Raw genomic sequence first — 12,229 nt, 5'->3', positions numbered from 1 at the left:
CACCACGTGGGAGGGGGGAGTCCACCACGTGGGAGAGGGGGGGGGGTCCACCACGTGAGGGGGGGTCCACCACGTGGGAGGGGGGAGTCCACCACGTGGGAGAGGGGGGAGTCCACCACGTGGGAGAGGGGGGGGGTCCACCACGTGGGAGAGGGGCGTGTGTCCACCACGTGGGAGTAAGGGGGGTGTCCACCACGGGAGAGTGGGAGTCCACCACGTGGGAGTAAGGGGAGGGGGGCAAAGCGAGAGGGGTCGTCATCACCTCCACGCGGGGCAAGTTTTGAATGGGCGAGCTCGCTCCCGTGATGCCCCGCGCGCTAACGGCTGCCCCCCCCCTCCTCCCTCCTCCCATCACACTCAACGAGGATCGCGATGGCGTCGGCAGCGACGGACGCGACTCCGGCCACGCCGAGCCGGCACGAGAAGAGCCTGGGACTGCTCACCGCCAAGTTCGTGTCGCTGCTGCAAGAGGCGCCGGACGGAGTGCTCGACCTCAAAGTGGTGGGGCGCTCCTCGCAATACACTGCTCGGTTGTTGTGGTTGTTGTTGTTGGTTGTTGTTGTTGTGTGGCGGATTTGAACACTCGCAAATGACCGCCGCTACAGTCGCCGCTTATGCGAGGATTTTGGTTAGAATCTCGCTGTGGTGGTGAGGTGAGTAAGGCGAATCGATATTAACCAAACGCTCGCTCGCCATCCCCTCAAAACCCACGTTGCAACGCGATACGTTTCCGGTCATTTTGCTTTTCGAACGTATCGATAATTATCGCGTGCTCTGGATGTTGTTTTGTGTGTGTGGACACTGGGGAGACAAAGGCGGTCGGGCGTGGTACTGCCACCCCCTCGTGTAACCGTTCCAGCCTTCGTTAGGTGCTGCTACTCACTAACAGCACTTGCCCCAACAGTCTGTGAAGGCTACACGGGGGAGCTTTGTCTTTGTTTCGTTTCGCCGGTAGTAGGCCGCGCAATCAATGCCTGTTGTGGACTTTGTCAAACAATCAAATATTAAATTGGTTGTGTTATATGAAGGGATCGATCCGTGGCCGTGGTGAGGATACAACAAGGGATGGGTGGGTGGTTGTCTTGGCGTGAGGATCGCCTCGCCACCATTGTCAACATCGTTCGCTGCCGAATGACAGCCGAAGTCGCCGATTTGAGTGCAGTGGGTTATCGATACAGGGGGAGGTGGTGAGGTTTAAACCCGGCGGAGACGTAAAACACGAGGAAGCCCTTAGTTACGTTGTTGTTGTAGTAGCAGCTGGGACTCGTGTTAAGGTTCCACGTGCTCTCGTGATAGCGCAACGACGCTTACTTACACTCCCATTGTTCAAATTGATCGCAGTCACCTCTCTGTGTCTCTCTCATACTAATGTCAAACGAGGATTGCGGCCGTGGTTAAATTAACGGGGTGGTGGTGGTGGCGGGGAGGAATTCATGCTGGGGGTAGAGGCTGGAGAGAGATTCATTTGTGTATCGTGGCCCCTCGTGTTGACTTCATCATGAGCGAGCTTCAATGGGGATTTAACTGCAGCGCCTCGCTTGTTACCAGATCGGAGGTTTTTTTTTTAAATATCCTCACGCCCCTTGCAGGGCTCTCTGTGTTTTGCACATGAATTAAAGACACTAATACACAATTACCAAATTATTGGAATTTTTTGTGGCTGAAAGAATGGAGGTTTGCAATTAAGACGCGGAATTATAATTTTTACAAAAATCGGGATATTCATACTGCAGGAGGAATCCGATTAGCTATAAGTTTTTTTCACAGATATCCACTAGTTGGCACGGGGTAAGAACGTTACAACGACAAACAATATACAAACAAACTCGATATGAGTGCAGAGTACAAGAAAGGTAACCAAATCACCCAAACACATAGAAATTAAACTAAAGCTACACCATCCTACCAAGCAAAGCCCACTTCGGTATTAATTTATTTTTCAGAAGCGACCTGGCAACCACGAATTATAAGCTCAACAAAGTGGTCCCCGTCATTTGGATATTTGTAGCAGCAAATTGATCTAAATAATCTCAATGCGTGTTTCTAAATGGAGCACGTGGAGAAAAAAATCCACGCGACCACGGAGAGAGAGAAACACGCAAACTCCAAATATGCAGGCAGTTTCCCCAATATTTTTTACAAGGGAAATCCGTGGTGCCGAGTGAAGCAACACCGCATTTTTGGTTGAAAATCGCCAGGAATTGATGTACTTATATATACTTTTTGTTTTCTATTTCGTGACTTAGCTGAGCTTTCATTTACTTTGTACTCCTATCGTGTTTTTGTTTTGTTTATTGTGGTAACTTTTTGACCCGCCCCTACTGGACATGAGTGAAAAAGAGCTTCATAGTTCATCGGATTCTTCCAGTCTAAACACATTTTCCGATTCTGAACAGCAACAAAAGCGTAAATATGCCAGAGAACGAGTACTGGGTCCTTAAGGAATATCGCCACAAACGAGTTATTTGACAGTACAGTATTAAACATTGATCTTGAGGTTCATGTGTAAATGTCAGTACTTTGTTCACCCCGATCCAGTGAGCGTGAAGACGCTACTAGTCTGGTCACAGCCCTGGGTCCTTTGGAAATTCCACATTATTATGGTGAGATCGAGGACAGATGCTGTTGACTTGCACAGGTGACACTGCATTTTAAAAAAATATAATAAAATATGAAGCAGAATAGCCACCCTGTGCGTCCAACTATTAACCATCCTGTGCGTCCAACTATTAATAAAACTAGTTTTTTTTGTCCTTGTCAATCCGCCTATTGTTTTTTTAAGGCCAATATTGTCAAGCTGCAGGTGTTTAAGCAAACTAACCCTGGACCGGTTTATACCTTTTGAGGGTTTCATCAGCAAAGTTAGGCTCACTGGCCGGAGGACTCAATTTCAAGTGCTGGACGTCATACAACACAAAAAGCAATACGGTTATTAATGTGTTTTTTTCTGCTTTGAGATATATATTGCTGTTAAAGAGTCGTTGAAATAGATGTGTAAGCCGATAATTTAACTTGTTAAAAAAAATCTCTTCAAGATTTCTGGCCAGCATGAAGAAGTAGACCAATGTTCCTTTACAGGGGCTCTATAGAGTTCTCCTTCGCAGAGGCCGTCCCTCTGCCAGCAGTGACGTGAGCAATAAATTTCAGGGCTGTCCCTTTACCTTAAAAAAAAAAATCTAAATAGCAATGCTTGTAATAAGGGAATGAGCATGCTCGGAGTTCACTGAAGGTGCTGAGATTCTATGTTAATGTCACAACAAGTGGCCACTGCACAGTTTTACCAGGTCATTGCGTATTGAGATTGGCAGAGTTTTACTTGATAGCGTATAATGCGAATGTTGTGTTCTAAACTGGACAGGCAATAGCTTTGCTGATGTCATGCCTGCCGATTAACCAATTATCGAAGTTTTATATGTATTTATAAACGATGAATTGCTTCAGTGCTAATGTTTAGTATCTACACTGAGGGGAAAAAATCAAATTAAAATGCTAACATCACTTAATTCCTCTCCTTTGCTTGATACGAAGGGTAACAATGTTTGTGATTGTTGCTTTTGTCTTTTAAAATGTTCAGCAATTCGATTCGCAGATTCCTCTTGTTCACCGTTGGCCCGCAGCTGAACGCCTCTGTCAGCAACGTACATCACATCTTGACCCTGCTGAATACATTCGTGAGCAACGTTGTGTGGCGATGCAAATATTTTTTTATTACACCGCTTTTATTTAACTCACTCTGTCTGTTGTTGTCGTATCCTCAAATATTGTAACTCAATTTTAACCCACTTCCCAATGTGATATCGACTGCAAACGTGGTATACTTATGTCATACTGATGACAACATTCTATCATTAAAAACATTCTAAAACATTATTTTGTATATGTTATGTTTCGGCTTGGCTCTAATTGTCCACGGTAAACTCACGTTGGCTGTAAATGACCACGGCCCCTTATGTTATGGCAAGCTTCGGGCCCACTTCTTGGAGTCGTGGAGTTCTTCCATTACAAGTACGGTACATTTCATAAAAGCGTGTTTAAAAAAAAATTCTTTTTAATATTACTTATTTTGTTAATGGTGCAGTGGTCCAGCACTGCAGTGTTTTGCAGCAGTGCATAATTCACGGCTGTGTAATTTATAGGACGCAAATTGTGAAACGGCTCTGCGGACGCGCGTATGTTGCACGCGTGGCCCCAGGGCTGTGGGCGTCATGAAACCTCTGCCGCTTCACAAATGCGCATTAATCACAGCTACTTGCTATAGCCCATCTCCACAACGCAAGGAACTCGTGCGCTGTCACAGAGGAACCGTGAACAACGTTAATTAATAAACAGACAAAGGTCAGCGGCAGCTTGAGGCCTTCATCCAGCTGTGGATTGACCATGGCTGATGGTGAGATGAGTCTATCTCCACATGAAAAATATATGTTTTTGAATCCTACAGTCTGTGGGTACTTCTGGACTATTATTTACAGGATCATCTGAAGCGGGAAAAACCAGGACCAGTATTTGACTTTCTTAGTATCATCTGCGGAGTCAAGCTTGTGGTTATTATGTTGCCAGATGCTATTGGCAAGAGCCATCCACCTACACCAGGGGTCGGCAACCTACGGCTCCGGAGCCGCATGCGGCTCTTTACGGGCTGCTTCTTGACGATATGTACGTATGTACAGTATGTACTCAGATGCATTGCGGCTCTTGAAATACTGAATTTTGTACCGAATTGGAAAGAAATGGCTCTTCTTGTTATTTTGGTTGCTGACCCCTGACCTACACCATAGAGCCCATTCAGTGCAAAACAGTGTTATACTGGTAGACCCCTCCTGGTTACACCAGCCCACAGGGGATTGTTGTGTCCGTCCGTCGTGCAGGGAGGGGCTGGGAGGGGAGGGTGGGGAGGGGCTGGGTGTGGAGGGGATGGTCACCCCGTGGTGCCCTTATAAAACTCAACGTTTAACCTACTCACGCCGGCTTGTGCCCGCCCTCACAGTCGGACATATTTGCGGAATAAACCACGCCGCCGTTGACCTGCCCATTGACCGAGCAACCCAACGTTCCTACCAGCTCCCTCCACAGGAATGTGTTTTCCAAGTTATCCAGGTTACAAGGTATACGTAGTTCTATAGCTGCACGGAAAACGTGTAGAGGATGCTAATAAAACACAGATGAGTGGTGCCCCACACTTCACCAGTATTATTATTCTCTATTCGCGCAAAAAAAAACAAGTGAAAGGCAAATAGTGCAAATAAAAACAAGTTAAAAGATGTGCAGGTGAGGTTGGAAACCCAAGAGGGCTTATATGAAAACCACAGCAAAACAAAAAGAACAACGTAAATGCAAAACAGATTGTTCAATTATGCTGTTCACTGCAGAGTTGGTGAAGATGGAAAGCCCACTGCCGCTTCTGATATCGGGAATTGAACCTCAGATCGCTGGGTTCATGGCGCAGTATGTTAACCACTGGGCTACAAACCGCATCTCCCCGGGCACAGTATTGCACACGTCGCTTCATTGCTTTTTGACACTCGCCAGATAGATTCACTGAAATTATGATGTGGTGGATAATTGAAACAATGCAGCTGTGACCACTCTAATGATTGCTATTACTGCTCTTGGAAATGTGCAATTATATGCGCTGACTAGTACAGCGTGAGTGAGCATCTACAGCTTAGTGTGTAATCATTACAGAAGCCTGCAGTCATTTATCTTTGCCCCGCAGCTGATGTGTCGTCCACTGCTGTGTTCTCTGCATATTTCTCTCCTCGTGTTCCTGCAAGTCTCCTCACCTCTAGCACCCCCCTTTTAAACTCTCACTGCTCACAGGTTCTGACCAGCGCCTTAGGGTCTCACCTCTGAGCTCCCTAACATCAGTTTGAGATTTAAAAAAAATACAGGGCTGAACCTTTACCGTTCAAGCGGATGGAATCTACGAGCCGGAACAAATTATTACATAACATGAACAAGATGCAGTCCAAATAAGATGCTAAAAGGACAAAATATATATTTTAAATCAAATCGTACAGCCAAGTTAGACAGGTTATTACCTTTTTGGGGAGGGATGGTGGTGGGTTGAGGCTGATTCTATAGCAGTCGGTGCACTCTTGCAAATTTTAAATGTTAATGTGTAGAGTAATTATATCAAGGGGAGACATTTGTAAGATCGTATGGTATGAGATGCACAACATAAGTGTTGGGTGACGCATTCATCCTTGTTGTAGGTTTCATGGGCAAATGGGGCCTACGTGAACATTATAAGACAAGAAGATCCTAATGCTCGAGGGCAAATGTTCATCAATTAAAAAAATAATCATTCTGTGTTGGCTGGATGACATGGTGTGTTTTGTATTGTGTGTTATGTATGTGTATCCTGAAATATGTGGGGGCCTTTTTGCTAACACATAGACCACTTGTCTCTTACACCAAACTCAATATCCACTTTGATTGCAGGCAGCAGATTTTCTTGCCACACGGCTGAAGGATAAACGCTTTATTTTTTAATCTGTATTGGCTCTGGCACAACGAGTATAAGAGGCATTCTGGTGTGTATGTGTCAACGCAAATGTGTGTGTGTGCGCGTTTGCTTACGAACAGACCACTTTGTGCCTTACACCAGGCTATGAATGTCCACTGTGTTTACAGGCAGCAGATACCCTTGCCGTACGACAGAAACGGCGAATATACGACATCACCAACGTGCTGGAGGGCATCGGCCTCATTGAGAAGAAGTCCAAGAACAGCATCCAGTGGAAGTGAGACTTCGATAGCTCTTCCTTTACCTACATTTATGTTTAAACACGTTCCTTCGGAGTGGGCAAGTAGGAACTTGGTTGGACAGCGCATTCGTGCACGACAGACAAATATGCACGACACAGACAGACAAATAATCCCTGGTGGGCAGTGTGGAACTTGTTGTTCCTACCTGTATGAATAAAACATGTAATAATTGTCAACGATAAAGGCTTTTTAAGTTGACTTACGTCACGTTGATATAAATGTTTCGTTAACCCGCCGCCACCCGACAATTAGTAAGGTTGTCACGTAAAACAAAACGCGGCAATTTGGTTACTACAGCATACTGGCGTGTTGGGGAGTAAACCCTAAACATTTACAATTCGAGTACCGTGACCTTTTCGCTGGTGATTACAACCAGCTTGATCAGGTCATTTTAGGTCTTAAATACGGTAATAATGGCTTTTGACCAAATCAAAAGCTATTATTATGTGGGGGGGAGAGCGGGGGATGTGGGGGGGGAGAGTCGGGGATGTGCGGGGGGGGGGGGAGAGCAGGCGATGTGGGGGGGGATGTGGTGGGGGGAGAGCGGGGGATGTGGTGGGGGGAGAGCGGGGGATGTGGGGGGGGGGAGAGCGGGGGATGTGGGGGGTGGTCTGTCTTCAACTGAGGGAGAGGGAGTGGCGATGTCAGAATCACAAAGGCGTTGAACGCCCTGCATCCACAATTGATCTTAAATCAAGCGGCATTTTTTCGTAGCACGTTTAACAATTTATTGTACGCGACTAACTGATGCGTAAAATGTATAGCTTAGTCTTTTTTTCTAGCATTGCAGTAATCACAATGTTGTATTGTGGGTTTTTGTAGTGAAAATGTATCCGTGTGCTAGTTACTTTTTTGACAATGTGAAATTACAAAAAATAAGAAATAATTTAAGCATTATTTATAATTCATTTTGATGGTGAATTGTATACTTGGCAAAAAAAAAGCAAGCGTCAACGAAATCACGAAGTTACTCCATAATTTAAATATTAATGTTAAAGTGGCTCTATTTGAGCAATTACACTTGGTCAACTCGGCACCAGACAGGCATAACCGGTTTCAGTCGATACAACCTACTGGTGTGAGCTGCAGCCATTCACAATTCAGGATGCAGACAACCAATGAGAGCTGACCTTGCTGATGGATGTACATTTTTCAAGCACGTGTACCAGCGGTCTGCCATCTTAGGTAGGGCATAAAGGATGCTGGATCATCTCTTGTACCCTGGCACATCAATGGTAGTCTTGTGGATAAATTGCCCCCTGCCATAGGAATGTAGAATTTCTGCTGTTGGAGATGAGCTTTGCCCCAGGCTCATCAACAACTGCAGCAACAATCCGCCATTCGCCACCAAGTGGCGGTGGAGTCACCACGGCGCTTATGCCAGGCTACGTGCAAAATACTCTCTACGGGTTCTCCGGTGCTCCCTCAAATGGAGGCTCTTCTGCCAGCAATGGCACGAATGGCACGCGCAAGGATTGCGCCCTTTTACGTTTTAAAAAGCACTCTTGTCATTGAAGGGCCCCTCACATTCGCGCAGTCCGTTTCCCCCGTCGTCTGTTGAGTGTGCAAGTGGCTGCGCAGGTGCCAGGCGTGCGTTTGCAGGTGAAGCCGCGTAGCCGTTGCCTCGAGCGTTTGAGGCGACCGCCGATTTTAAACGACGAGCCGTCCTCTCGAGCCAGCGCCGTGGCGGCTGTGGCAGGTGCACACAGACACATGCGCACACACATGAGCACACGCGCGCACACACGCACACACGCGCGCACACACACGAGCACACGCGCGCACACATGCGCGCACACACACGAGCACACGCGCGCACACATGCGCGCACACACACGGTGGACCGCTCTGTGAAAGCATCGCCGTCGTGGAATGTTGGCTTGCGTATGCTGACGCGTTGATGAAGCGACTTGTCCAGAGCTGTAATTGTCGAGGAAAAAGTTAAAATATGAGATGTTTTTTTTGAGTAAAAAAACATTAATTGTGTATGCTAAACACAATGTAAACCGAATGTATGTGCATATGTTGAGCTTCTTTCGCACCGTACGTAGCCAGCCGTGTTAATCGGAGGTGTGGGAATGAACAGTCTACAGAGGAATCCAGTTGGCATGCGTTTATTTCGTCTGACAGCATTTCTCTTGACAGCCGATAAGGCTCACATTTTTTTTACGTCAGTGAATGTTGCTATATATATCACATCGATATTATGCGTCTGCTTGATATGAGCACGGTCGTGTGTTCTCTCCACACGTGTAAACATGAACTTTTTATTGCATTAATCCTCAATAGACTCGCCGCCCCCGCATAACACTCCTCTCTCAACTCGCATTTGTCTTCACCACGTGCCCTCAACTCCAGCAACCAAATACCCTTTCGTCAAAGCCCCAAGTCAAATCACTGTTCAGTGGGTTCGTCACTCATTTTCTGCTGTTGATCCCACGGTCTGGAATGTCCTCCCTCTGGCCACCTTAACTTACTCTCTCTCCTTCTCTAGCCCAGGCTTAGGTTTGACTCTCTCTCTCTCTCTCTCCTGCCTGCGACTGAAAATGTCTGTGTCTCAAGAGACAGATTATTGTGTTGTCTGTTTAAAAAAAAAAGTTGTCATTAAGTGATTGTTATCATTCTTTAATATAGTTTTGAACCTATTTCGTTTCTGAAAATAACCAAAATTAAAGTTCACTATTTTAATTCAAGGGGAATGGCTGGCATGGCGATTATATGATGTCATTTCATTTGTAAGTGTTATGGCTTGTAAAGTAACAAAAATAATTTGCAGGCCTTTAAGGCAATTGCAGTTGAGGTACTTTTTAAATCCTTTATATTAAGTTCGCTTGCTTGCGTGCTTGCTTGCTTGCTTACGACCGTGCAAATCTTTCGGTCGTTTTTAACCCACTTCCCGTGATCCAATCGAGCTGACATTTTGCACAGACTCATTGTGCGAGACAATTAATGTTCGTGAAAATTTTTTTCCAAAATTTTACACTGTTTAGGGAAAACAAATTAAATATTTAATTACCAATTGCTTAATACTGGCAGACAATCATCTGACCCATAGGTGGCAGCCATCTCAAGCCAGAGGACGAGAGGACTCTAGCCGCCACGCATATAAAGGATTTAGAGTGAAAAACTTTGTTTTTACGGGTTATACTTATTAGCAGTCTTTGTTCGTACTCTAAGTACATCAACGCACTTGAGCAAAGTGAGAACATTTGGAGATAAAATTACAAAGTTAAAGGAAACTGACATCACGATAATCATCACAATCGTAAAATGGAACATCGCATTGTATCATGGAAAGATTAATTTTCGCAGCAAACAATTCCAATGACCCTTTTAGAAAGTTTGACCAAACTTCCAAGAACCATATATTTATTTTTGGAGCAATTACAATCTTTTAGTTGCTCCCAATTAAATGCATTGGACTGTAAAATTGCTCCGGATCATTTTACTACGACCAAAACAGTTGTGCAGCCTCCTTTGAGCTGTCTCTGGCATCGTGCTCAGAACCTTGCAATCATGTCTTCAGTTCACTCCCTACTGGATGTGAGAGACATTGCCAGTGTGTAATGACTGATAGAGGATGCATATTGGTTACTAAGGGATCATTGGACAGTATCAGCGCATTAGCAAGTGTACACGCTGTAAACTCATGATGCAGGCAGCCAGCCAAAGCACACCTTAATCGTCAAGGTTGGAGGGAATTGATGCATATTGTACACCGTTTAAAAGTCATTAAATGTTGATAAAGTTCTTGCTCCTAGAAATAATTATTTAAAGTACTCTATGATGGTTAGGAGTGTTGGGAGAAGCCATGTGTGGTTTATTTTTAATCTTCAGAATAATGAACGATGCCAAAATGTTGCCACAAAATGGTAGCTCAACGAAGCGGCTTACCACGTGGAAATTTAAAGCAGCCAAATACTGGAAACGAATGCCGATTCTAAATGTGGAGGGAAAAACCGGAGGACCCGGAGAAAAATCCACACGACCACAGGGAGAACATGCAAACTCCAAACATACAGGCATCAGGGTCAGGATCGAACCCACGACCTCCTACATACCAGACGAGGGAGTTAACATCTTGCACACCGGTGGCACATTCTAAGTGTGCCTTGCCTCCCATTTTATAGCAATCATAAAACTTACCCCAATGGGTAGCAACTGGAAAGATGGTGGCAAGATTTGGAAATCCTGTTTCTCGTTTTTTTATCCTTTTGTCTAGTTTCGGAAAACCATATCCAGTGCAATGCTTTGTCCTGCACGCTGACAGCATTTATCGCAGGAAGGAAAACGGTTTGATGAATATGTCGGCATGGGTCTTGGATGTATCACACAAGCGCGTGAACTTTGCCCGTAGGCGCTTATTTGTGGTCTACCTTGCTTGTGGTTTGTTGACTTTGCGGTGTTGGGGTTTCAAGACAGAACCCTAGGACATTAAACACACACGCGGCGGCGTTGTGGTGTGTAAAAGTTTACTCTCGCTCCATTTGGCTCCCCAGTGTTCCCAGTGCTCTTATCATTTTTTTTTACAACCGCTGTTATCCGACAGTTGTTGCCCAGGTGTGGGCATTGAACTTTTTGTGAGTACGTAAAAGTGAGGCTTTGTTTGGTACACTTTTACTGCAGAGTGCACAGTCTATTTACTTCTCTCTTCGTGTGTTAACTCAAAAAAGTGCCTATTTATTAATATCACATTTTGTGTAAGGGCACATTTGGTGTTCACACATTATAGCCTGATTCGTACAAAGCCAACGTCGGTGAGAGATGGATGATGGTATTAAACAATCAATATATGTATCCATAATATATGTATGTTGAATTTATTTCGCACCATACGTAGCCGACCGTGTTATTGTTGTCGAAGAGCAGCGTTTATAAACTTGAGCAATTGGGTCTGCTATAACGACACGCAATGTCTATCCTCGACACTTGACGTGGGGTAGAGAGGCTCTATTTTGGAGCTCGATTGGCGCTGGGTGAACCTCGATATAAATTGGGAGTTGAAAGCGGGCAGTGTCGGACGTGCTCCCGTCAGAAAACAAGTTGACCGTGCAGGCCTGTAACAACTGGCTCGTGCGTGGTGGTCGCCCTTCCAGGCACTATCTGGGGTCAGCCCTGCTTACCTTCCTAGATCCGATTATATTGCATGCATTGCAATTGAGTTTGGCATATGCATGCAAGTTAAATACCTAAGGTTTATTGCACGTCAGTTCCACGGCAACCTTAGTCGTCGTTACGATCGATCGTGCCGTGGCTCGTGTTTAATCTTCCAAGGTTGATTGGAAGTGCTTTCTCGTTCTTGTTGACTCATGATCGAAGGAAAGTGTGAAGATCACACTCGCCACCTTGAAGATCCTCCATGGCAGGGTTCTTCACTAATTTTGAGAGGGGGGCCCACTTTCGCCGAAAAGGCATCAGTGTGAGGGCCGTCGCACATTATTTGAAACCATTTGGTGTTTGA

The 12,229-nt window shown here is 45.4% G+C and overlaps 1 protein-coding gene across 1 annotated transcript in view; it reads left to right on the top strand.

Annotated features, from left to right (window-relative positions):
- The first annotated feature begins 355 nt into the window (after nucleotides 1–355).
- The window catches only part of LOC133356011 (transcription factor E2F4-like), a 31,913-nt gene continuing 20,039 nt past the window's right edge, over nucleotides 356–12,229 (top strand). The window contains exons 1-2 of the mRNA XM_061573504.1: nucleotides 356–501; nucleotides 6,634–6,743. Of these exons, the coding sequence (XP_061429488.1) occupies nucleotides 373–501; nucleotides 6,634–6,743 (239 nt within the window). The 5' untranslated portion in view covers nucleotides 356–372. The remainder of the gene's footprint in view (nucleotides 502–6,633; nucleotides 6,744–12,229) is intronic.

This window comes from Lethenteron reissneri, chromosome 52 (assembly GCF_015708825.2).
Source record: "Lethenteron reissneri isolate LAM-NWPU_2019-01 chromosome 52, ASM1570882v1, whole genome shotgun sequence".
Lineage (NCBI taxonomy): Eukaryota > Metazoa > Chordata > Hyperoartia > Petromyzontiformes > Petromyzontidae > Lethenteron > Lethenteron reissneri.
The sequence above is the reverse complement of the archived record's forward strand: the minus strand, read 5'-3'. Positions and strand labels throughout refer to the sequence as shown.